Raw genomic sequence first — 27,840 nt, 5'->3', positions numbered from 1 at the left:
CAGGTGGCTCTGTCAGGCTCTCTGAGGGCTTTGATTCTGCATAAATGGAACAGCCAGAGTGAGAAGTATATGTATATACTGCTGATACAGTAAAAAAAAAGTCAGCCCCATTAGACTTTTTCTCGCCAAAGACTTTTGTCAATTTACTTAAGCTTAGTGTTAAAAAAACTTCTATAAATGAAACAGTAGTATACTATACCTGTGGTGTTCTAAGAAAGGAGAAATCTGGATGTGGCATTCCAACAAGGGAACAAATTCGAGAAAGTTCAGTTACGGGTGTGGACATAGGAGGAATCTGGCTGGAAGCAGGCCAACACACGTTGTCTATAGACCGGGGGTGGTGGTACTCACTAGCACTGTGAGGCTTGTTTACATAAGATGCTACCAAAAAAAGAGAACAGGACATATCCATATTAAATGATATCTCAAACTATGTAATTATTACAGGGTTTCATGAAATGAAAGAAAAAATTTGTTAAAAAGTGAAAAGAGGACTCTCCCAGGAAGCAAATATAAGAATTTTTTAGTACTGACTAAAATTAGTAAGAATTCAATAAAGACTTTTAGGTGATTGAAACTGATTAATGATATGTGATTAAAATAAAGATTTTAAAAATAATAAGTAGCTGATAGGCAAAAAGGAACATCTTGAGACATTAATGATTACATAGTTATGTTACAGGCAAAACTTAAATAAGCAAATGGCTCTCTTGAGGTGACCCTGGCTTCAGTCCTCTCAAAATTTCATCTTATGTTCTGAGACACAATACATGAATGTTTTTGTTGCTCCAAATGAAGCTTCTTAATTTTTTTTTCTGAAATTAAGTCTTTATAAAGTGCTTTCATATAGAAAATGATTTAAAAGTTCTTAAAGTTCACATTTTTCATAATCAATTAACTCACTAATAGAACAAGAACATACCCCATTGAAAAATGAATCTAACCCTCTCACTGAGAAATGGCTAAGTGGCCTGCCCAGAGTCACAGGTCTCATCAGTTCTGCAACTTGGGCTGGATTTCCAGCTCTTGACTCTAAGGTGTATGATTTTTTTTCACTATACTGAAATAAAGTGAAAGTTATTTATTTTCAACAGTAGAACCATCTCTATCTAATTTTGTTTTTAAGTTTTTATTTTGTCCTATTTCAAGAGCATGTCTGTCACTATGATAAATAATTTCCTAGTAGTTATTGAAATTTTTAATTACTTATCCCAATATTCACTGGAGTATAAATGAAAAAGGAAGGCTCCAATTTTGTTCCATATTTTGCTCCTTAATAAACAGATCTACTTACTTTGAAATTTTTTTACCTCTCTGAAAAACTTCTGTCCCCATCTACTTTTACATTACTGATTCTTCCAGGTAGCCTTTTGCAGACAATGACAAAGACAAAATACTAAAGTATAGGGGACCTACAGAGGCACAGGGGCAAGGATGGAGAGCTACTGAAATCCAGCTGTGTGCCAGATGTTGTGCTAGAGGTTTCACAGATTTCAGGTACTGTATTGTTCAGACTATAAGACGCAACCCCCGCCCCCAATTTGGGAGGAAAATGGGGGTGCATCTTATAGTCCTAATGTAGCGTACCTGGCTTGCTGATGGGGGCGGTGGGAGGGGGGATGTGGTTGGTGGTGGTGGAGTGGTGTTTTTTTTCCTATTTTCCTCCTCTAAAACCTAGGTGCGTCTTATGGTCCAGTGAGTCTTATAGTCCGAAAAATATGGTAAGTACGCAATTTCCAATGTCTGCCTCCATTAATTATTTTTAATTGATTTTATACTTCTTTTATTTTTATGTTGGTCAAGTTATTTTAACATAATGTTAATACTAGTTTTTGGCACCTACAATGTGCTAGACCCAGTTTTAATGGTTTTATAGATGTCATATAATTACCCCAACAGTCACCTGAAATTTTATTTTCACCTTCTAACAGGAAAAAAGAAGTTCAGAAAAGTTAAGTGATATATTTAAGTTACATAGTCATTTTTAAATTACTGGGGAAAAAAAGCTAGAACGTGAAAACCTTTCCAGGTTTGGGATCTACAGAATGAGTATCTGTAATAGTACAATTTAAATGTTCACAAGAAGATATTTAGGAACTATGTATCTATTGGTTACAGAGTGAATATACAAATGACAAAAACATGGAAATTACATTCTTATGTGTTACTTTTAATAACAGTCTTTAAAAAATAACAGTAGGATTTTAAGGGACAGATCAAGAGCAATACAATCATAGTAGGGGATTTTAATACCCAACTGTCATCGATGGATAGATCTTATAGACAAAAAACCAACAAGGACACAGTGACCTTAAATGACACAATCAATCAGATAGCTTTAATTGATATTTACAGAATATGTTATCCCAAAATAGCAGAATATACATTCTTCTCAAGTGTAAATAAAACATTCTCAAAGCTAGAGCACATGTTGGGTCACAAAATAAGTCTTAACAAATTCAAGAACATAAAAATCATATCAAGCATCTTCTCAGATTTCAATGGCATGAAAGTAGAAATCAACTACAATTAAAACTCAAATACATTCAAACACATGGAGGCTTAATAATAGCATGTTATTAAAAAAATGAATGCGTAATCAATTGAGAACAAGAATGAAATAAAAAATTACCTGGAAACAAATAAACTGAACAAACAACAACCCAAAATCTTTGGGACACAGTGAAAGCAGTCCTGAGAATGAAGTTCATAGCATTACAGGCCTATGTCAACAAGCAAGAAAAAACTCAAAGAATCTACGCATACACCTAAAAGAACTAGAATGAGAATAACAAATAAAGACTAGAGTTGAGTAGAAGGAAGGAAATAATAAAGACTGAGGCAGATATAAATGACACAGAGACTAAAAGAACAATATAAAAGATCAGTGGAACCATGAGTTTGTTCTTTGAAAAGATAAACAAGATTGACAAACCTTTAACCAGACTTATCAAGAAAAAAAGAGACAGGACCCAAACAAATAAAATCAGAAATGCAAAGAAGTAAAAACTGACATCATAGAAATACAAAGGATTGTTAAGAAAATACTCTGAACAACTATATGCCAACAAATTGGGACAACCTGGGCAAAATGGATAAATCCTAGAAACATAGTCTTCCACCACAGATCAGGAAGAATCAGAAAACCTGGACAGATTACAACCAATGAAATGGAAGCAGTAATCAAAAAACTTCCAGCAAACAGAAGTCCTGGAACAGATGGCTTCAAAGGCAAATTTTACCAAATATTCAAAGAACTAACACATGTCCTTCTCAAACTATTCCAAAAACTTCAAGAGGATGGAAGACTTCCTAGCTCTTTTTACAGGGTCATCATTACCTTAATTCCAAAACCAAATAAAGACACTAAAAAGAAAATTATAGAACAATTATCCCTGATGAACACAGATGCTAAAGTCCTCAACAAAACATTGGCAAAGCGGATCCAGCAATATCTTATAAACATCATATACCATGGTAAACTGGGAATTATCCCAAGGATGCAAGGTTGGTACAATATATGCAAAAATCAATAAATATGCTATATCACGTAAACAAAATGAAAAGACAAAAATAACATGATCATATCAATAGATGCAGAAAAAGATTTTGATATAATCCAGCACCAATTTACGATATAAGCTCTCAAAAAGTGGGAAAAGAAGGAACATACCTCAACATAATAAAGGCCATATATGAACAACCTACAGCCAGGATCATACTCAATGGGCAAACAGCAAAAGTGTTTTCCTTGTGACCAAGAATAAGACAGGGCTGTCTGCTTTTACCACTCTTATTCAACATACTACTGGAAGGCCTAGACACTGCATTCAGACAAGAAGAAATAAAGGGCATACAAATTGGAAAGGAGGAAGTAAAATTGTCATTCACAGAAGACATGATATTGTATATAGAAAACCTTTAGAGATCCCACCAAAAAACTAATAAATCTAATGAATGAATTTGGTGAAATAGCAAAATACAAAATTAACATTCAGAAATAAGTGGCATTTTTATACAGCAATAATGGATTATCAGAGAAACTAATAAAAGAATCCTGTTTACTCTTGTAAGAACAACACAAAAAAGGTAATGAGGAATAAATTTAACTAAGGAGGTAAAAGATCTGTATTTGGAAAACTATAGAACATTGAAGAAAGAAACCTAGGAAGACACAAATAAGTGGCAACACATACTGTGTTCATGGATTAAAAAATTAACATCATTAAAATGTCCATACTACCCAAAGCAATCCACAGATTCAATGCAATTTCTATTAAAATACCAATGGCATATTCCACAGATCTAGAACAAATATTCCACAAATTTATAGGTAACCAAAAAAAGTCCCCAAATAGTCTTAGTAAGCTTGAGAAAGAAGAACAAAGTTGGAGGGATCATAATACCTGATACTAAACTATACTACGAGGCCAATGTAGTCAAAACAGCCTGGTACTGGTATAAGAACAGGCATGTAGATCAATGGAAGAGAACAGAGAGTCCAGGAATCAACCCAAGTTAATTGATGTGGTCAATTAATACTTCACAAAGGAGTTAAGAGCATAAAATAAAAACAGTCTCTTTAATAAATGGTATTGGGAAAACTGGACGTGTACGTGCAATAAAACTAGACCACCAACTTACACCATATACAAGACTAAACTCAAAATGGATGAAAGACTTAAATGTAGGTTGTGAAACCATAAAATCCTAGAAGAAAACATAGGCAGTAAGATCTCAGACATTTCTCATAGCAATATGTTTTTCTGATATATTTCCTCTACCCAGGGGAAAAAAAGTAAAAAAAAAAATAAGCAAATGGGACTACATCAAATTACATAAAATGCTTTTGCACAACAAAAGAAACCATCGACAAAATGAAAAGGGATTCCGCTGTATGGGAGAAAATATCTGCAAATGATACACCTAATAAGGGATTCATTTCCAAAATATATAAAGAACTTATATAACTCAACATCAGGAAGAAAAACAATCCAATTAAAAAATGGGCAAAGGACCAGAATAGACAATTCTCCAAAGAGGACATACAAATGGCCAACAGATATATGGAAATTGCTCAACATCATTAATCATCAGAGAGATGCAAATTAATACCACAGTGAGATACCACCCCACACCTGCCAGAATGACTACCATCAATAACTAACAGCAAGTACTGGCGAAAATGTAGAGAAAGAAAACCCTTGTGCACTGTTGGTGGGAATGGAGATTGGTGCAACCAATCTGTGAAAAACAGTATGGCATTTCCTCAAAAAATTAAAAATGGAACTACCTTTTGACCCAGTCACCCCACTTTTGGGAATATATCCTAAGAATTCCAAAACACCAATTAGAAGGAATATATGCACCTCTATGTTTAAACCAGCAACATTATTTACAATTGCCAAGATCTGGAAACAGCCCCAGTGCCCATCTGTAGATGAGTGGATAAAGAGCTGTGGTACACGTACACAATGGACTACAATGTGGCCTTAAAAAGAAGGAACTCTTAGCTTTTGCAACAGCATGGATGGACCTGGAGATTATTACGCTAAGTGAAATAAGCCAGTTGGTGAAAGACAAATACCCTATGATTTCATTTACATGTGGAATCTAATGAACAAAATAAACTGAGGAACAAAACAGAAACAGACATGGATACATGGAAGACTGACAGCTGTCAGAAGGGAGGGAGAGGGGAGGACTGGATGAAAGAAGGTGATAGGATTAGCCAAAGAACATCTTTGCACAAGCCACAGACACAGACAACGGTAGGTGATGATGGCCACAGGGAAGTAGGGGCAAGGGTAGGGTGGAGGTGGGCAAAGGAGGGAGAAATGGGGATATCTCTAATAGTGTAAACAATAAAAATAAAGTAAAAAAAACCCCAGTAGTTTCATCTTTAAAAGACACATGATAAAAAGTAAACTGAATTTTTGAAATGATGTTATTAGTAGTTGCACTTAGTTTACTTACTTAATTTCTTATTTTGTTTAGGCTGTGAGGAAGGTGCGCCAAATTCATCTCTTCTATTAGAAGAAACAGTGACTTCATTACCAAACTGCTTCATTTTGTTCTTATGGTCCAGAGGGTCAGAGCCATCAATTTTTAGAATTTCTTTAAGCATCTGCGTTCCCTTCTGTTTTCAAAATGATTGGTATGGAGATGGTGGGGAAAGGGGAGAAAAGTTAACAGAATTATAGAGCTTACTGATCCTTCTTTTAATGAGTTACATTGTTAAAAAACAAAACAATAACTATATTCAGATAAAGAACAAGGAAAATCAGTAGCCTAGAGTAAAAAAAAAAAAAACAACCAACATTTTGTACAACTGAGCTTTTTTGCAAAAAGATAAAAAAAGAGTTTATAGTTACTACTTACCTTTTGACCAAACTGCCTACTAGCAATGTTTGAAAAGCAAGGGAGCTATGTATGGTCCAAAGAGAAAAATGAAAAAAAGGGTTGGTTTTCCTCACAGGATGACAAAAAGATTAACATGCTAGTCTACATGACAGAGAAGTGTTTTAACAGTTGCACGGGATGTATATTCATGGCCAACACCACTGAAATTACCAGAGTACAAAAGCTCCTACAAAATACAAACCATAGCAAAGGACTGTGGTGACAAATGTTCTTCACTTGGAGGCTCGTCATGATGAGATGACTGTACTTCATTTTCTTTGGAGATATTCAAGGATGCTAAAAAGTTCTCAAATCCAGTGTCAGGCTGCAAGAATAATATTTTGTGCATGAAGATGAAAGTCCAGGGACACAGAAACAGAAAGCTAAGACTTTTATGTACAAAAATGATTTTTAATTTTCACCCAATCATCAAACCAGGTAGTAAACTGTGGGAAAATCAAATTTATAAGTGTTCATTTACCTTATCAACAGCATGTGGATAACCAGACCCAACCTTTTGATTTTCTGAGACTTCTGTACTTTCATTTCTCTTTAGTAGCTTAGTATTACATTTGTCAGGCTGTCCAAATGTCTATAAAAGAGTACAAGAAGTTTTTTGTTCAAATAAAATTTATAGTAACACTACTTAATAGTGTTCTAAATAAATTGCTGTAAACTTGGATGAGGAAAAAAATTACATATTTATCTTCATTAATTTCTAAATAAGAATTCAGGATTCTATTACATTATGAATATAGGCAATAAACCACAACAGGGGTGATTCTAATCCTATTTCAGTATAATTGGTTTTCTTTCACAAATTATGTGTATTTATTTTAGCATTAAGACATTATTCTGAGAAAGAGTCCATAGGCTTTACCAAAGAGGCTCATGACATGAAGAAAATTATAGCATAAGAGTGACAGAACAGGGCCTTAAAAGTCATATAATTCAACCATTTTACTGATATCTAAATATTAATGGGTTCAACTTCCGGTCAAGATGGAGGCATAGGTAAATACAGCATGCTTCCTCACACAACCACTTCAAAATTACAATTAAACTATAGAACCACTATCATTCAGAGCTGTCAGAAATCAAGTTTAATGGAAGTCTGACAACTATGGAATTAAAGAAACCACATCAACCCAGACTGGTAGGAGGGGCAGATATGGGGAACAGACTGGTCCTACATCTACATTGGGTGGATAAAATTTGGGAGGGCTATCTGGGGAGCAAGAGGTCCCGGACCAACCCAGGACCTCCAGCCCAGCATTCCATGGCCAGGAAGATAAGTCCTCACAACTTGTGGCTGCAAAAACCAGGAGGGAGTGAGTCAGTGGAAGAAACTTCTGGAGTCCCAAGCATTTCCTTTTAAAGAACCCGCACACGAACTTTCTCAGACTCATTCTCTCTGAGCTTCAGCATGGGGAGTGGGGTGGTTGAAAGGTACCAGTGACACACAAGGAGGAACTGAAGTGTTTGACATCAAAGCAAGAGCTGGGGGATAGCTTTCTCCTAGACAGAAAAGCAGGCAGAGGCCATTGTCCCTATTCTGAACTCTCCCACCCACAGAACCACAGAGCTGGCAGGCTGGTGCCATATCTGAGACTGTGCCAACGTGGCTAACACTGTTTGCCCCACCCTGGAGATCCCCTGAAATTCTGTGACGCAACTTATGGCCCACCTTAGCTGTTAACAGGTACTCTTCCATATGAATGGCTGGTCTTGGCTCATGCTTCACAACTTCCTAAATCTTATCAAACAAGCAACAGCCAGACTCAGTAAGCCCCTAGCCCCTGTATCTCTTGCTAAACGGCTGCAGGCCCAGCACCAGCAGCAACCAGCCTAGATTCACAGCTTGGTTTTGCCTGGGAATTCCAAGCCCAGAACAAGTAGCAGCCATGTCAGATTACTTTATAGCTCATGCTGAGTAATCCTAGGCAGAACACAGATGGGGGCTGACCATGGCCTACACCACCCCAAAAACCTGAGAGTCTTTGCACCCAGTGGACCACATCAAAGCACCACCACCTTGCCCCTCCACAGCTGATCTTCCACAGTGGGTGGAGGTTGGTGGTCAGTGGTCACAGCCAGTCCTTGGGACCACATCAAAGCACCACCACCTTGCCCCTCCACAGCTGATCTTCCACAGTGGGTGGAGGTTGGTGGTCAGTGGTCACAGCCAGTCCTTGGGACCACATCAAAGCACCACCACCTTGCCCCTCCACAGCTGATCTTCCACAGTGGGTGGAGGTTGGTGGTCAGTGGTCACAGCCAGTCCTTGGGACCACATCAAAGCACCACCACCTTGCCCCTCCACAGCTGATCTTCCACAGTGGGTGGAGGTTGGTGGTCAGTGGTCACAGCCAGTCCTTGCAGCTGACTGGCCTGGATAAATCCCTCACATTGACCTGCCAACAGCAACAAGGCTCAACTACAAAAGGAGGGTACACTTGTATAACCAGCTTGGGTGATGGGGGAGGCTGTGCCACTGAATCCTACAGGACACCTACTACATTAGGCCATACTACCAAGACATGGAGTCCTAACAGCTGTACCTAATTCACAGAAATAACACAGGGAAGCTGCCAAAATGAGCAGACAAAGAAACATGGCCCAAATGAAAGAACAGATCAAAATTCCAGGAAAAGAGCTAAACAAAATGGAGAATAGCAATCTATTAGATGCAGAGTTCAAAACAGTGCTTATAAGGATGCTCAAGGAACTTAATGAGGACCTCACAGTATAAAAAAAGATCCAATCAGAAACAAAGGGTACACTAATTGAAATAAAGAACAATTTACAGGGAAACAAAAGCACAGTGGCTGAAGCTGAGAATCAAATCAATGACATGGAACATAAGGCATCAAAACACAACCAATCAGAACAAGAAGAAGAAAAAAGAATAATAATAAAAAAAAAGAGGAGACTGTAAGCAGCCTCTGGGAAAACTTCAAGAATTCCAACATTTGTATCACAGGGGTGCCAGAAGAAGAAGAGAAAGAGCAAGAAATTGGAAATCTATTTGAAAAAATAATGAAAGAAAACTTCCCTAATTTGGTGAAGGAAATAAACATGCAAGCCCAGGGAAGCACAGAGAGTCCCAAACAAGATGGATGCAAAGAGGCCCACTCCAAGACACATCATAATTAAAATGCAAAGGTTAAAGATAAAGAGAGAATTTTAAAAGCAGCGAGAGAAAACCAGTTAGTTACCTACAGGGGACTTCTCATAAGACTGTCAGCTCATTTCTTAAAAGAAATTTTGCAGAGTAGAAGGGATTGGCAAGAAATATTCAAGTCATGAAAAGTAGGGACCTACAGCCGAGATTGTTCTGCCCAGAAAAGCTATCGTTTAGAATCAAAGGGCAGATAAAGAGCATCTCAGACTGTAAAAAACTAAAGGAGTTCATCATCACCAAACCATTATTATATGAAATGTTAAAGGGACTTATTCAAGAAGAAGATAAAAACTATAAACAATAAAATAGCAATAAATACATATCTATCAACAACTGAATCTAAAAAACAAACTAAGCAAACAAGAAGAACAGAGACAGAATCATGGATATGTAGAGCGTTTTGATGGTTACCAGATGCAAGGGGGTTGTGGGAAGAATGGGTGAAGAGGTGACAGGATTAAGAAGTACAAATAGGTAGTTATAGAATAGCCATGGGGATGTAAAGTTGAGTACAGGAAATGGAGTAGCCAAAGAACTTATATGTATGAGCCACGGATATGAACAAGTGTGGTGATTGCCTGAGAGAGTGGTGGGGTGCTGGGTGGCGGGATGCAAAGGGGGAGAAAAAGTAGGACACCTGTAATAATAAAATATAATTAAAAAATAGAATATTAATGGATGAAAATGTAAATATTAATGGACTCTATTTATTGAGAACTTGTTATATGCCAAATATGCGAAGATATCTTTTATACATTTGATATATTACTAGTTATAAGAGATCTAATTTTTTCAAAGTCTGTATTAAAATATATATACAAACATACACACATAAGGGTACGTGTTGATTTATTTTAGATTAAAATTTGTTACACTTTGATCATACTTCATTTCAAATTGCAAAGACTACATATAATAAAACATAAACTCCTGCTTCTCCCTGCAACGTAACTCCAAGGAATTAACAGTTAACTTTACAGTGCTGATCTATATTCTTTTACTGTATATATAAGCATATTTCCATACTTATATATACATATACAGATTTATGTACACAGGTATGCTTGTGTATATAAAGATGATATGTAATGAGAGAGACAAGTGATCTATTTTTTAAAAATATTTTATTTACTTATTTTTAGACAGGGAAAGGGAGGAAGAGAGGGAAAGAAACATCAGTGTGTGGTTGCCTCTCACATGCCCCCTACTGGGGACCTGGCCCATAACCCAGGCATGTGCCCTGACTGGGAATTGAACTGGCAACCCTTTGGTTCACAGGCCCACGCTCAATCCACTCAGCCACACCAGCCAGGGGACAAGTGATCTGTTTTTATCTCCATTTTAAAGATGAAGACCTTGAGGCTGAGAAATGCAGTGCATTCCTCCAGGCCACCCATCTTTAAATGGAAGAACCAGGGTTTCAGGTATTTCTAGTTCCAAATCCTGGACTCCAACTGTGCAAGCATCCATCCAAGTGACTCTTGGACTACACTGCAGCATCCTCTTGCCACACACCTTATGGATTTGATTGTAAGGGCTGCAAAATTCAGTCCAACGCCACAAAACCACCAATTGCAATAAAAAGTTAGCTCCTGAGTATTTCATTACTTAGCTTACCTGGTTACTTGACATTTTTTGTGACCGACTCTCCGTTTTTGGGCTCTTACTCTCCTCTTTAACTAGAGAGAAGAAAATAGAAATTTTAGTAAATGAAAGAACTTGCTGCACACTAATTAAATTTACCAAATTTTACCACTGCAAGGTACTATGTTAAAAATTCACATAATTCCAAGACAAAGGTCCTGATCTTGAGGAATTTATAATCTAGATGAGGGGGAAAGAAGATACAGAAAACAAGAACAAGAAAAAAGTAAAGATGGCATCTAATTGAGCCTTGAAGGATAACAGGTTTCCAATGGGCAAAAAAGGAGGCTAAGTATTCCAGGCAAAGGAAATAATAGGAGAAAAGACATGGAAACAGAGAACAAGGAATGTATTTTTAAACTCTGAATAGACTAGTTCTGCTGGAGGTTAAGGAATGTAAGTTTTGGAGCTTAAATGAACTCAAGAAGGTTGGTGCTATAATCGGAGAGGTATTAAAAGACTGTGGAATTAAACTGGTAGACAAAAAGCAACCATTCATAGAAAGGTTTTCAGCAGATAGTAGTGATCTGATCAGAATTGTGCATTAGGGAAGATTAAAATACAGCACTGGCTTATTGATTAGATAGAAGACGACCGATTAGGAAGCTATTTTAGTATTAATGTTAAAAGGAAACTGGAGGAATAACAGGGGAAATTAAATAATGAATTAGAAGAGGAAGGAAAGAAAGAAGGAAGGGATACGAAAGGAAGGAAGGAAAAAGAGAGGGACAAAAAATATACAGGAATGATGAGGAAAGAAGTAGGGGAAGGTGATGGGAAGGAGGAAAAGGGATGGGATGAGAGGCGAAAAGGAAGAGACAAAGCTAGAATAGGAAGGAAAGCGTGGGAACAGAGAGAGGGGAAAGAAACAGCGAAGGAAAGAGAAAGAAGGTAGGAAAGGAAGTAATTTTGCAAAAAGAGAAAAAGTTAGTTGACAGGTTTCAACATTAAACCTTTACTGAGACACACACAGGAAAATTAATTAGAAGTCCACATAATACAAATATTTTACATACATTTACATAAACAATAACTTGGACAATAATCACAATGTATTTCAATTAAATATGAAATCTTCAAACTATATCTGTCATATTTATAAGGACATTAATCTGACTTCTGGTCAAGATGGAGGCATATATAAACATGCTTTGCCTCCTTGCACAACTACAGAAAAAATTACAAGTAGACCACAAAAGAAGTATCATCTAGAACTGTCAGAAAACCCAACTGTATGGAAGCCTGACAACCAAGGATTTAAAGAAGCCAAATTCATCCAGACAGGGAGCAGAGGCAGAGATACAGAGACAGGCGGGGATGTGCAGAGATGCAGTGTGGTGCAGAGGCAAAACAGGAGGTCCCACATTCACATGTGGTGGATAAAAATCAGCAGTGATGCCTTGGGAGCAAGGGATCCCAGCCCCACCCAGGCCAGACCACTCGGTCCAGGGTTCCAGTGCCAGGAAGATAAATCCCTATAACTTCTGGCTGTAAAAACCAGTGGGGGTTGGGGTGGTGAAAGAAACTGCTGGATTTTCAGGATAACCCTCTTAAAGGGTCTGCACACTTAGGACTGATACAGACCCACCCCCTCTGGGATTCAGCAACAGGTCAACAGCTAGTGTACCAGTGATGTACGGGGAGAAACTGAAGTGACTGGAAACAGGGTGAGTGCTGGGAGACAGCTTCCTCCCTGGCAAACCTCCAGAAGCCAGGCAGCAGCACTGCCCCTCTCCTAGCCTTCCACCCACACAGAGCCAGAAAGCAGTGAAACAAGTTGTCACACCCTGGTGATTACTGAAGGCTCCATTGTGGGGAACTGTTCCAAGCGTGGGAAATGTGGCTCAGCCCCCAATCGGAAAAGCCAGTGGGGAGTGAGGTTGGTGGGCAGAACCCATGTCCATGGATAAGTTCTCCTGTGGGAAATCAGGCCTGCATTGTACCTAGACTGCTATGAGACTTGCTCTTGCTAAAACTCCCTCACCCTGAGGCAGCAAATGTTTAGTGAGTATCTTTATCTTCTCGAAATCTGGGCTAGACCTTCCAGGTATGGGACATAGCCGTTTCGACCATTTCTCCTTTTACATTGCAAATATCCTCCTTTGATGTATTCCGTGACATCCTCTCCTTTGTCTGCAAAAGATAACCACCCAAAACAAACCTATGCATAATAAATGAGGACTGTCTTTGATGTAAGGGGCCTAGAAAAACAATAAAAGCCTGTCCAGGCGGGGCTCTCGGGGCCCTCTCTCTAACTTGGAGAGCGGCCATGCAGCCCCTTTTTCTCCACAGGATTTCTGTAGTCCGTGTGTATTTGTATATGGCAGCCACCACAACAGATCCTGCTGGCCGGGATCTGCGTCATCTAGCGCATCCGCATCACTCCATCCCACACAATTTACAGGCTCCTTTTCTACAACAGGCTATGATACTAAGACAGGAAGTCAAAACAGCTCTACCTAAAACACAGAAAAAAACACAGGGAGGCTTCCAAATTGAGGAGACAAAGATATATGACCAAAATGAAAGAACAGAACTCCAGAAAAAGAACTAAATGAAATGGATAAGCAATTTATCAGATGCAGAGATCAAAACACTGGTTAGTTATCAGGATGCTCAAACATCTCATTGAACATGGCAACAGCATAAAAAAGACCCACACAGAAATGAAGGTTACATTAAGAAAAATTTATAGGGAACCAACAGTGGAGGGGATGAAGCCAAGATTCAAATTAATGATTTGGATCATAAGGAAGAAAAAAGAATTCAATCAGAACAGCAAGAAGAAAAATGAATTTAAAAACAAACAAACAAACAAGGATAGTCTAAGGAGCCTCTGGGACACCTCCAAACGTACCAACATCTGAATTTTAAGTATGACAGAAGAAGAGGAACAGCAAGAAACTGAAAACTTATTTGAAAAAAATGAAAGAAAACTTCCCTAGTTTGGCAAAGGAAATAGACATACAAGTCCAGGAAGCACAGAGAATTCCAAACAAGTGAGACACAAAGAGGACAACACCAAGACACATCGTAATTAAAATGCCAAAGGTTAAAGATAAAGAGAAGATCTTAAAAGCAGCAAGAGAAAAGAAGAGAGTTATCTACAAAGCAGTTCTTGTAAGATTATCAGCTGCTTTCTCTAAAGAAACTTTGTAGGCTAGAACGGACTGGCAAGAAGTATTCAAAGTGATGAAAAACAAGAACCTACAACCTAGATTACTCTATCCAGCAAAGTTACCATTTAGAATGGGAGAGCAGACAATTTGCTTCACAGACAAATTAAAGCTAAAGGAGTTCATCATCACCAAGCCATTATTATGTGAAATGTTAAAGGGACTTATTTAAGAAAAAGAAGAAGATCAAAACTATGAACATTAAAATAGCAACAAACTGACAACTATGAACAACTGAATCTGAAAAACAAATTAAGCAAACAACTAGAAGAGGAACAGAATCACACATACAGAGATCATTTGGAGGGTTATTAGCTGGGAGAGGAAAGGGGGAGGATAGGGGAAAAGGTGCAGGGATTAAGAAGCATAAATTGGTAGGTACAAAATAGACAGGGGGTGTTAAAAATAGTATAGAAATGGAGAAGTCAGGGGCTTCCAGTCAAGATGGAGGCGTAGGTAGACACACTGTGCCTCCTCGCACAACCAAAAGAAGGACAACAACAATTTAAAAACAAAAAACAACCAGACCTGACAGAAAATCAAACTGGATGAAGTCTGACAACCAAGGAGATAAATAAGAAACACTCATCCAGACTGGTAGGAAGGGCTGAGACGTGCAGCTGGGGCGGAGAGGACTTGCAGCAAGGTGGGGCGGCTGGCAGATCTAGCAAGATAGCGCGATTGTGGAATGGGGCAGGCCAGGCTGCAGCTGGCAGACCCTACGGCCCCACATTCGCGCACAGATAAACCAGGAGGAACAGCAGGGGAGTGAAGCAGACTATACAACCTAGGCCTCCAGAAAGGGGAAATAAAGCCTCAAACCTCTGAGTGAAAACACCCGTGGGGGTTGAGGCGGCAGTAGGAGAAACTCCCAGCCTCACAGGAGAGTTCATTGGAGAGGCCCACAGGGGCCTAGAGCATGTACAAGCCCACCCACTTGGGAATCAACACGAGTGGGGCCTAGTTAGATTGTGGGTAGTGGAGGGAGGGACTGAAATCCAGCAGAGAGTGGAGCAGGTGCCATTGTCCCCCCTTGGCCCCTCCTCCACGTACAGCACCACAGCGCAGCGACCAGCGTTACCTGACCCTGGTGAACACCTAAGGCTCTGCCCCTTTATGTAACAGGTGCGCCAAGACAAAAAGAAAAATGGCCTGAATGAAAGAACAGATCAAAGCTCCAGAAAAAAATACAACTAAGCAGCGAAGAGACAGCCAACCTATCAGATGCACAATTCTAAACACTAGTAATCAGGAAGCTCACAGAATTGGTTGAATTTGGTTGAAAATTAGATGAAAAAATGAAGGCTATGCTAAGAGAAACAAAGGAAAATGTACAGGGAACCAATAGTGCTGGAAAGGAAACTGGGACTCAAATCAACCGTGTGGACCAGAAGGAAGAAAGAAACATCCAATCAGAAAAGAATGAAGAAACAAGAATTCAAAAAAATGAGGAGAGGCTTAGGAACTTCCAGGACATCTGAATCGTTCCAACATCCGAATTATGGTGGTACCAGAAGGAGAAAAGGATGAGCAAAAAATTGAAAACTTATTTGAACAAATAATGAAGGAGAACTTCCCTAACCTGGCAAAGGAAATCGACTTCCAGGAAGTCCAGAAAGCTCAGAGAGTCCCAAAGAAGCTGGACCCAAGGAGGAACACACCAAGGCACATCATCATTACATTCCCCAAGATGAAACAGAAGGAGAGAATCTTAGAAGCAGCAAGACAAAAAGACACAGTTACTTACAAAGGAGTTCCCATAAGACTGTCAGCTGATTTTTCCAAAGAGACCTTACAGGCAAGAAGGGGCTGGAAAGAAGTATTCAAAGTCATGAAAGGCAAGGACCTACATCCAAGATTGCTCTATCCAGCAAAGCTATCATTTAGAATGGAAGGGCAGATAAAGTGCTTCCCAGATAAGGTCAAGTTAAAGGAGTTCATCATCACCAAGCCCTTATTATATAAAATGTTAGAGGGATTTATCTAAGAAAAAGAAGATAAAAAATATGAACAGTAAAAATGACAGCAAACTCACAGTTATTAACCACCACACCTAAAACAAAAACAAGAGCAAACTAGGCAAACAACTAGAACAGGAACAGAACCACAGAAATGGAGATCACATGGAGGGTTATCAACAGGGGATTGGGAGGGGGGAGAGAGGGGGGAAAGGTACAGAGAATAAGTAGCATGAATGGTAGGTAGAAAATAGACAGGGGGAGGGTAAGAATAGTATAGGAAATGTAGAAGCTAAAGAACTTATATGTATGACCCATGGACATGAACTATAGGGGGGGAATGTGGGAGAGAGGGGATGGGCAGGATGGAGTGGAGTAAAGGAGGGGAAATGGGACAACTGTAATAGCATAATCAATAAATATATTTTTAAAAAAGAGAAAGATGGAGAAGTCAAAGAATTTGTATGCATGACCCATGAACACGAACTGGTGGGGGAATGCTGGAAGGAATGGGGGTATTAGGTGGAGGGGGGCAACAGAGGAAAAATTGGGACAACTGTAATAGCATAATCAATAAAATATATTTAAAAAAGACATTTATCTATATTTAACTTAAAATATAAAAGAAAAATAAATATTGATAGAAAATCATAGTCTACCCCTGACTGGTCTTAGTTGGTTGGGTATCATCCCATGAAGCAAAAGGTCGCTAGTCTGATTCCCTCAGGGCACATGCCTTGGTGGGGATTCAGTCTGTGGTCAGTGCACATACAAGAGGTAACCGATCAATGTTTCTCTCTCAAATTGATGTTTCTCTCCCCATTTCTTCCTCCCTTGCCCTCTCTCTAAACATAAATAAATCTTAATAAAATACATAGTGTAATAGTTATCAAATTGAACCAAACTTATAAAGCTACATTAAAGTTTTTAAAAATCACTTTTTAGAAAAACATTCTAAAAAATATTTTTAATACTACAAGTCCTATATAAATGCATAAAAAGCATGCATATATAATATATAATAAATCAGAATCAAGACTACACATTTGATGTTTCCTCTGCTGGAAATCTCTTTGGCTAGTTTTCTGCATAGCTTATAACATTCCACTTCCCATTTATTTGGGTTTCTGTTCAAATATTATGTCCTCAAATAGGCATTTCTTGACCACCTATTTAAAATAGCACACCTATCATTCTATTCTAATCTTTATTTTTCATCAAAGCATTTATCATTACTACAGATTATGGAATGTATTGTTTCTTTGGCTATGATCAGATGCCAGTTTAGAATGTAGTAACTTATACTCTAGTTTCTCTTCGGATTGTACAAATCTTTCGTCTTTTACTAAAGTTTTCTGTGGAGAGGAACAACTCTTTTGAGTTTTTACCCAATTTTCTGAGGCCTTCCATTTGCAATGGTTATTAGAAAAAAAAGTAAAAACTTGTCTGTTTGTTCACTCATGAATTTCCAGCAACCTGCACATAATCACTCAAGAAGTAGCAGTTCAATAAATAAATGAATGAATAAAAACTGAATCACATTTTAAGCATAAAGAGCAATTTGCTGCAGTTTGGAAATACTCTGATCAAGAGATGAGAAAAAGTAAGTGCAAGATGAAGATTCTCATTTCTGAATCTCCTCTTGTGCCTGGAACACAGTAGATACTACTGAGAAAAGGAAAAGAGTAAAGATACACAAACTAGGTAAGGGAATATTATTAACAAAATATTTGTATTTATTTTTTAACAAAAACCTGTAATATAGTTTGGATTAATTTAACTAGCAAGTGTTTATACACACGAAATGTAACTGGATTACTTTAAATAAAATCACAAGAAGTAGTTTTACTGTGAACGCATCAGCAAAAACGTCAGAATAAGGATCTCTAAAAATTCTCTCCTCCATAAAAGAAATGAGAAAACGGACATAAATTACCAGAATCCAAATTTTCAGAACTATGGAAGTTAATCAAAGGCTTGCAACGATCAGGGAATACTTATTCAAGAAAAAAGACAAAATCTCAGTAAGAAGAGTGAACTTTGTGGCATTTTTACATGCCCTAACCCCATTTCCCAGTCTCCAGCTCCACGTAGCCTTCAAAAATAACAGCTAGCATTTTTGGCAAAAAACCACAGAGAGATCAGAAAAAGGCTGGAGCTCTTTCAAAGTGTTATATACCCAACAGTCTATGATATCAGTATTTCCATGACATCAAAATCCAAGACATTACAAGAAAATTAAAAATATCCTTTATGAATACAGATGCAAAAATCTTCAAGGAAACCATATGAACGTCTCAACAGACACAGAAACAGCATTTGACAAAATCTAACATCCCTCCAAGAAAAACAAAAAACTCCCTAGGAATAGAAGGGAACTTCCTCCAACAACAAAAGGCATCTACCAGAACCCCACAGTTAACACTACGCTCACTGCTGAAAGATTGAAAGTTATCCCTAAGATCAAGACAAGATAAGAATGTTCACTCTCATCACTTCTGTTAATATCATACTGGTGGTTCTGCCACAGCAGTTAGGCAAGAAAAAGGAAAAAGTACCCAGACTGTAGAGGAAAAAGTAAAACTGTATTTGCAAAGGCCACAAAATATCAGGGCTAATAAACAACTTCTAAAAGATGGAAGGATATGAGATCAATACACAAAAGTCAGTTTTATTTCTATATAGTAAGGAATAAAAAAAATTAAAAGTTTTATTGACAACAGCAGTAAAAAATACTGAGAAATAAATTTTACAAAAAAGTGTAAGAATTGTACACTGAAAGCTATAAGACCATCATTAAAAGAAACTAAAGAACCTAAATAAGTGGAAAGACATTTTATGTTCATAGACAGGAAGACTTACATTGTTAAAAGGACAATGCCACCCAATGTGATCTACAGATTCAACACAATCTCTATAAAAATCCCAGCTGCCACTTTTGTAGAAATAGACAAGCTGATCCTAAAATTCATACGAAAATGCAAGGGACCAGAACAGACAAACAATCTGGAAAAAAAAAGTTGGAAGATTCAAACTCCCCAATTTCAAAACTATAACAAATGTACAGTAATTAAGATGGCGTGTTGTTACCATAAAGATGGCATATAGATCAACGCAATGGAATTGAGAGATCAGAAATAACCCCATACATCTATGGTTAACAGATTTCTGAAAAGGGTGCCAAGACAACTCATTGGGGGAAAGAACAGTATTTTAGCAAATGGTGCTGGGACAACTGGATATCCATATGAAAAAGAATGAATATAGATCCCTACCTCATATCATGTACAAACACTCAAAAATGGGGAGGAAAAAAACCCTAACTGTAAGTGCTAAAAATATAAAACTCTTAGGAAAAAAAAAACATGTATAAATCATTATGACCTTGGATTAGGCCATAGTTTCTTAGTTATGACACCTAAAGCAAAAGCAACCAAGACAAAACAAAACAACAAACAAAAAATATCAGATGAGCCCGTAGTACACCGTATATGTAAAGCATCCTTACAAATCAAGAATAAAAAGACCAATAACTCAATTTTATAATGAGCAAATAATTTGAATACATCTTTCCCCAGGTATATGAACAGCCATTAAGCATATGAAAAGATGCTCAACATTATTAGTCACTGATAAGTTTTAAGTGAAAAGCACAAGGAAGCTCCACTTCACACCCACTTGGATGGCTATAATAAAAAATGTTGAGAGCTAGGCAAGAGGGCTAGGCAATTATAAGCATTGCTAAGCAGAAAACCTCTTGAAGGTCACTAGAATGGATAAGGAAGAGAAACAAATTGTCATCTGAAATAAGCTTATCAACAGGAGACAGACAGATGGTTCTTATCAACAGGAGACAGACAGACAGTTCCTCCTCACCCCAGAGCTACGCAGAGATAACCACAACTCCCGCTTTTGTAACTTGCTTGCTTGCTTCACGCGCGTATAACAGAGCTAGCCTGTGAGCATTCAGCGAGACTCCCCTTTGCAGCCTTAACAGGCACCCTGGGAGTTCGCCCCTGCGCAGGTAAAAACAAAGTACCATCTAAGTGCACTCCACATGTCTCCATTTGATTTTCTGCTCGCGTTCAGGATACAACAAAAAACATGGGCAATAACAACTTTTATGGAGGATGTGGAAAAGTTAGACCCTTAAACATTGCTGGTAGAAATGTAAAATGGTACAATTCTTTTGGAGAACAGTTTATAGTTCCACAAAAAGTTAAAACATAGAGTTAACATATGACTCAGTAATTCTACTCATTCATATATGCCCAAGAGAACTGCAAAAATATGTTCACACAAAAACTTGTACACAGATATTCATAGCAGCATTATTCATTATAACCCCAAAGTGGAAATTTCATAAATGTCCATCAACAGATAAATGGTAAACAAAATGTAGTGTCTGCACAATGAAATATTATTTAGCTATTAAAAGGAATAAAGTAGTGATACATGCAACAACATATAACATGAAGAACCCTGAAAACATTAGGCCAACTGAAAAAAGCCAGCCATAAAAGGACACTATTCTATAATTCCATTTATATGAAATGTACAGAATAAGTCAATCCACAGAGGCAGAAAGTAAACTGACGGTTGCCAGGTGTGGGAGGAGCAACTGCTAACAGATACAGTATTTCTGGGGGTGATGAAAATATTTTCAATTTAGATAGTGGCACTGGTTGTGTAACTTGTGAAAATACCAAAAAAACCACTGATTGCATACTTTAAAATAACCAACTTTGTTATGTGAATTATAATTCAGTAAAGCTATTAATTAAAAAAATAAAATGCAGCAGTTAAGACCACAAGTATACCTTTTTACCTTAAAACTTACATTTTCTGTGAGGCTCATGTTTTCTTTGCTGACATTTAACACTGTTGTCAGTTAAGCCAGATTTATGATGTTGAGTTACTTGACTTATTTCTTGAGGTAAAACTGCACCCTGAAAGTTAAAATTCTTATGATTTAAAGAAACTCTTAATATTATAACTACTTTCCTTCCATGTTTAATAATTACTATTTTTATTAAAATTACATAGCTCACTAGAGAAATACTAAGGAATGCGGGAAAGTACAGAGAATTTTAAAAACCACTCAAATTCCACCACTCAGAAATAAACATTATTAACATAATGATCATTAATGCAGACATTGCTCTATACATTACTTAGCAAGATACATAGAAAACTAACATTTTACAAAAATGCTACTTTTAATAGGAAAATTAAATTGATTTTGTTTGAATTTAAGACAGAAACTAAAGAAATGATTAAATGTTTTTAAGTAAATGTTTCTTCACAACAGAATTAACAGCCTCTAAAGATACCTCTGGCCCTGACTAATGTGGCTCAGTGGGTTGGGCATCATCCTGCAAACCCAAGGGTCACCAGTTCGATTCCCAGGCAGGACACATGCCTGGGTTGTGGGCCAGGTCCCCAGTTGGGGGGGTGCAAGAGGCAACCAAATTGATGTTTCTCTCTCACAATGATGTTTCCCGTCCACTTTGCCCCTCTCTCAAAAATAAATAAATAAATAAATAAATAAAAATATTTTTTAAAATCACAAAAAATTCCTCTAGATTTGCTTAAAAATATTCCTATCTCTGGGAAAGGTGGGGTGGGAAATGAAAGGTAAGGGATGGATATCTGTGCGTTCATTATACTGTTTTCTTGTCTTTATTATTTAAAAAATTTATATTAAAAACGTTTTTGAAAATTCATCATTTTTGCCTCTGGCTGAGGATATTAGCCCTTCTTCCTCCCTTCCCACAAGACCTGAATTTTATTGGGCTGGCCAAAAGTTTCTTTGGTTGACTCTAGTAGTGCTTAGTTGTCTTAAACTTCATTTGAAACAATTTTGTTAGACTGTGTTGTGACAGCTGTAACATAAGCATGCATTTTTAAAAATTCTTATCAAAATTGGTGAATTTTTGTGTAGCCATTTAATATTGAAGATGGAAGAAAATAAGCAACATTTTCAGCATATTATGCCTTATCATTTCAAGAAAGGTAAAAACGCAACTGAAACACACAAAAAAGACTTGTACGGTGTATGGAGAAGGACCTGTGACTGATTGAACGTATCAAAAGTGGTTTGAGAAGTTTCGTGCCGGGGATTTCTCATTGGATGATGATGCTTCATGGTTGGGTAGACCGTCTGAAGCTGAGAGGAATCAAATCCAGATATTTACTGAGAACAACCAATGATACACCACAGGAGATACGATATACTCAAAATATACTCAATCAACATAGCCAACATACTCACAATATCCAAATCAATAAAGTTATTGGTGAAATGAAAAATATGTCTTTTATTTTATGGAAAAAACTAAATGGTCTTTTTGGCCAACCCAATATTAACTAATATTTATAGAATGTCAAGGTTTTCAAATGATTGAAGACTATGACCAGACAGCAAGACTGACCATAAAGCTACAGCAACCGAGACAGTACAGGGATGGACAGAATTTGCAAAATGGCATGATAAGTTTCGCTTAAAGATCATATTCCTTTGTTTTCTGAGAGGAAGAGGAGGCCTGAAGGCAACAAGATGTAGATAACTTTCCACAGCTGAAGCAGAAGAGGAAGCAAAAGCAGAGGCTTTTTGCAAAAGCAGATGTTCAATACAAGTTTATTTTATCCCAGTTTTGGTTTTGGTGAGCCCTGTTTATTTTCTTCTGAGCACAAATATTGAACACTGGGCACAAAGGCCTATCATATCCTATTGGCAGTGGGCATGCTCGACAACAGTTGTGACATGCACCACAGTGCAAAGTAAGGTCCAGTGAGCTCACATGCACAGAACATCTCAGGTACTTTAGTCTTTAAGGGTCAAAAGGGCCAAGGGATTCCTATTTGCATAGCATAATGGTTGGTGGGGCTTGGGGCTACAGCAGTACAGTATGGGATATTTTGACTCTAAGGAAAGGAATTAGAACAATAGATTGGTGTGAACAAATATTGTGTTAATGTCTATTATGTGCCAGGCATGGTTAAGATATGCTTTGCATTCATTATCTTAACAATTTTATAACAATGCTATAATTATAAAAACACTACAGTAGATTTTGATTCTATTATACAGAAGACTAAACTGAGGCTCAAAGTGATAAATTAATTTGGTTATAGAACTAATTAATAGGAGAACCAATATTTGAGTTCTAACTCTAAAACCTAAGTTCACAGGAACATTCCAGAGAAAAAGTGTGCCATAACTTTAATTAGCCCTGACCAGCATGGGTCAGTTGGTTGAGCACCATCCTGCAAAGTGAAAGGCTGCTGATTCAATTTTGAGTCAGGGCTATGCCTGGGCTGCAGGCCCAGTACCTGGTGAGAGGCAACTGGATTGATGATTCTTCCATACACTGATGTTTCTCTCCCTCTCTTTCTTCCTCCCTTCCCTCTCTCTAAAAATAAATAAATGAAATCTTAAACATGAAAAAAAGAAATAAAGCATTCTAGTTTTAAGTATAGTTTTTTGGGTGGTTGTATCTACATTAAGCTATTTGTGTTAGTCACCTTTTCATATTTTGCCAATAAAAAGCTTGAATTTTTTTTAAAGACTTTTTTCAAGGGTAGTTTTAGGTTCATAACAAAATTGCCCCCTGCCCTCACCCATGCATAGCCTCCCCATTATCAACATCCCTTATGGGATGGGTATATTGATTACAATTGAATCTACATTGACACATTACTTCACCCAAAGTCCACAGTTCACATTAAGTTTATTCTCGGTGTTTTACATTCTATGGGGTAGGACAAATGTATAATGACATGTATCCACCATTACAGTGGGGAGGAAAAGGCGGCTCAGTAATAAATCTGTATTTAACAGTAACCTCACAGGGTGATCTGATCATGAATTCCTAACTAGGCAGGTCAGGGTGGGTAATATGCTTCAGGGTTATACCTTCCCTAATACAAGGTTTATCTCTGTCTTAAGCTAAGCCCTGTCCATTGTTTTCCTGCATCTAGGTTAACACACTTTTGAAAAGCCTCTTTTTCAGACCTCTAGAAGGGTAATCACCATTCAGAGAGCACAGAATCTTGTTATCCTATAACACAATCATTGTTATTTCTCTGCCTTGCTGTCTCCCACATTCCTGTAATCTTTCTTATGTTCCCTCTTTAATGCCAAATAGAAAACAAACTGCAAGGTGTCATTCTAGGGAACATGTGATATCTTGCTTCCTGGCATATTATCCTCTGGCTCAAATAAACTCATAAAAATTCTTCACAGGTTTGGACGTTTCTTTTACATCGACAACAGTATCACAGAGTATTTCTCAGTGCCCTAAAAATCCTCTGTACTCCACCTGTTCATCCCTCCCTTTCTCCCTAACCCCTGACAACCACTGATCTTTTTACTGCCTCCAGTTTTTTCTTTTCCAGAAGCTGTATTTTTTTTTATGATGTTGAATTTTCTAGAATTTGTTCATTGGATAAATATTAAGCTGTTTTTTAATGCCTCATGGATATGAGTGTTGTTATGTGGTGGCTCATAATTCTTGGAACATACTGGAGATAAAACACTGGAACACACTGATACAAACCAATATAAATAATGAAACAGCATCAAATAACAGGAAATGCATACAGAATATTCTGAGAAAATATAATAACAGGAGATGCATGCAGAATGTTCTGAGAAAATATTCATGGTATTGAGATCCCTCAAGGAAATAGTTGGTAACATGATTAGAACACCCTGGCTGAGACTTAGGGGAATTTTAATAGTAATAGAGGAAAAGCATCCTAAATAGAAGGAACAGGAAATATAAGTAAGCTGAAATGGGATTTATCTGTTTGTGGGAAAGGGAACGTGAAGAAAGTAAATTTGACTAGTACAGACTATTTTACCAAAAACTTGGACATGCTTTATATGAGAACCAGGTAGTGTTAGCTTATAAAAGGACTAAATATTAGTTTGAGTTGAGGCTCAATTCCAGCAGTGCTAAACAAGGAGCCCTACACGTTCTAAGTATTTGCATAACACTACTTTAGGGCTGGAAAAGACCTCTACTTTGATCTAAGTCCACAAACTTAATTTTATACATAAGCAGCTCAGGAAGATTAAATTTGTTCAATTTGAGTCACAAAACCTAACTTCCTGATTCTGAGTTTAATCCCAGATTGACCACACCACACTGTGTCAGGGCATAAACTGAGTTCAAACCCAGGAGCTTATTCTTATTAATTAATCAAACCCAGGAGCTTATTAAAGGTTCTTATTAATTAGAACCTTTGTTCAACTATGCCGTAGGGCCAAGACAGACGAAAGGATCTTTAGAAAAATTGATCAGGCAGTACTATGTAAGAAAAACTAAAAGAGAAAAAAAAAAATAGAAAATGCACATAGGAGGTTAATCTAGGCTTGGGATGACCATCTAACGTGCAGGTGAAGACACCGAGAAGGCGTGAACAGTTTGTGGTCTCACCTGCAAAGAACTATTAGGGGAGAGTAAAAATTTTAATCCCATGCTTTTCAGATTATAACCCTGGGGAAAATGCTAGTTTTACAAATAAAGATAAGAGAAGAGGCCACAGGTGAGGTAAATTCTGTCACATCTTGAGGTTGAGGGGATGGTGGGTATCCATCTATACTTGTTTTCTAGATAGTTGGAGATACTGGGTTAGGTCTTGATTGAGAGGCTGGATTCAGACAGATTGAGTGGTAATTAGAAGAGAGGAAAGAGCCAAAGTCAGAAGTCAAGCAATAGGGCAAAGGGAAAAGAAAACTGTTCTGGAGTTTTGGGGCACAGTCCCAGGGAAAGGCGGGAAGAACAGAGGTTAATAATAAGGAAGTTAATAGGAAATGCAACAGGAAACTCAGGAAGTATTTCCTTTAGAGCAAAAGTCCTTGAAAAATTGCCTATACTGACTGCCTCTGACTTCTCTCCTTCCCCTTTCTCTTCACCCCTCCCTAATCAGTATTTCATTCCTATCACTCTACTGAAACTGCTCCTGTCAAGGTTCCTAGTGACCTTTGTGTGCTAAGCTCTATGGGTAATTCTCAGTTTTTATCTTAACTGATCCAAAAGCAACATTTGACACATGGATCCTGTATGACATCCATTCTTCACTTGGCATTTAGACACCACACTTTCCTGGTTTTCTTTCTGCTTCACTGCCTGCCTGTTCTCAGTCTTCTTTGTCAGTTTCACCTAGTCACTCTAACTCTTTAAGGATGCTGTTCTCTAAGGCTAAGTTATTGGACCTCTTCTCTATCTACATCCACTCCCTTGGATATAGATAATCAGAGAACAGTTATACAGATACACACATACGGATGCACATATATAGATGAGGACTCCCCAAATTCTCTCTCCAGCTTGGACACCCCCCATGAACTTCAGACTCAAGGGCCAACTCTACATCTGCATTTAAATGTTTAATATACATCTCAAACTCATCATGTCCAAAGCTGAACTCTTAATCTTCTCCTACAAATCTACTGACCCACAATGCTCCCCATGGTAGTTAATAGTCACTCTATCCTTTTAGTTACTCAAACCTTAAGAGTCACACCCTTTAATCCATTATTTCTCTTTTACCCCCATACCTAATTTATCATCAGCTGGCAATCTTTCCAAGTATGTCTAGAATTTGACCACTTCTCACAGGTTCCTATTACTCTGGTCTAAGTCCATATGGTAGGCACTCAATAAATACGTGTTGAATGAATGAATGAATGATAACAAAGCACTCCTGAAGATGGAGTGGTTAGCAGTACCAAATACATTAAAGAAGAAAAGAGGTTTTGAAAATTTGGACATGGCTTATATTTAGTTAGAAATGATTTATGAATGATCTAAGGAAAACTTAGCATATTGGCAGAGGAAACCTGGGTATTTTGTCACTCTCACTTTTTATGTTTATTTTACTATCATTCCCTTTGCTATTTCCCCCTAATTCTGATAACGCCGCCATCATCAGAGGATTTTAGAATAAATGAGGCCCTCATGGTGCAGACTATTGATTTATAAACTTGAAAGAACATCCCTTCTTGACCTAAGCTAAGAAGGTAGGCCAGTAACATGGAAGAAAGGTATAGGAATTCACAGGAATTCAATTCTTTTCTTATTATCTTCATTATCTTATTATCTTCTTCTTATCTGCAATTCTTTTCTTCAAAGAGTCTACTCTTTTAGCAGAATTTCTCTCCCCTTCTTTATCAAGGAATGTGATTTTGCTCATTCATCTTTAAGACAATTAACTGCCAGCATAAATCTATACATTCAAGTGGAAATAAATAAGTTAATGAGTGCCATTAGACCTTTGCTCAATTTAAACATAGTTGTTATGATTTTGTAAACAACTGAAAAAATCCAAAAGTGATTTAAAATAAAAACTGTTTATATTTTCATTCATTGGTCCAAAACATTTTTATATGTAGCTAAATGGAAGTATACAAATTCATGATCAAAACTGTTATTTCTTATGAGATTTCAGAAGAAAATTAATCATT

General features: G+C 37.5%; 1 protein-coding gene and 1 non-coding gene across 3 annotated transcripts in view; one reads left to right on the top strand and one right to left on the bottom strand.

The window, feature by feature from the left end:
• The window catches only part of XRN1 (5'-3' exoribonuclease 1), a 168,167-nt gene that overhangs the window by 11,307 nt on the left and 129,020 nt on the right, over positions 1-27,840 (bottom strand). For both annotated transcript variants that reach the window (XM_053918514.1, XM_053918515.2), the window contains 6 exons: positions 21,205-21,313; positions 11,204-11,265; positions 6,884-6,994; positions 6,605-6,727; positions 5,977-6,139; positions 200-381 (listed from right to left, as the gene is read on the bottom strand). In XM_053918514.1, the coding sequence (XP_053774489.1) occupies positions 200-381; positions 5,977-6,139; positions 6,605-6,727; positions 6,884-6,994; positions 11,204-11,265; positions 21,205-21,313 (750 nt within the window). The remainder of the gene's footprint in view (positions 1-199; positions 382-5,976; positions 6,140-6,604; positions 6,728-6,883; positions 6,995-11,203; positions 11,266-21,204; positions 21,314-27,840) is intronic.
• Positions 17,666-17,785, top strand: LOC112320708 (U5 spliceosomal RNA). Its single transcript, XR_002976426.1, has one exon. It is a non-coding gene; the product is annotated as a U5 spliceosomal RNA (small nuclear RNA).

The sequence above is a fragment of the Desmodus rotundus genome, chromosome 2, assembly GCF_022682495.2.
Source record: "Desmodus rotundus isolate HL8 chromosome 2, HLdesRot8A.1, whole genome shotgun sequence".
Classification (NCBI taxonomy): Eukaryota; Metazoa; Chordata; class Mammalia; order Chiroptera; family Phyllostomidae; genus Desmodus; species Desmodus rotundus.
This window is presented reverse-complemented; position numbering and strand designations above follow the sequence as displayed.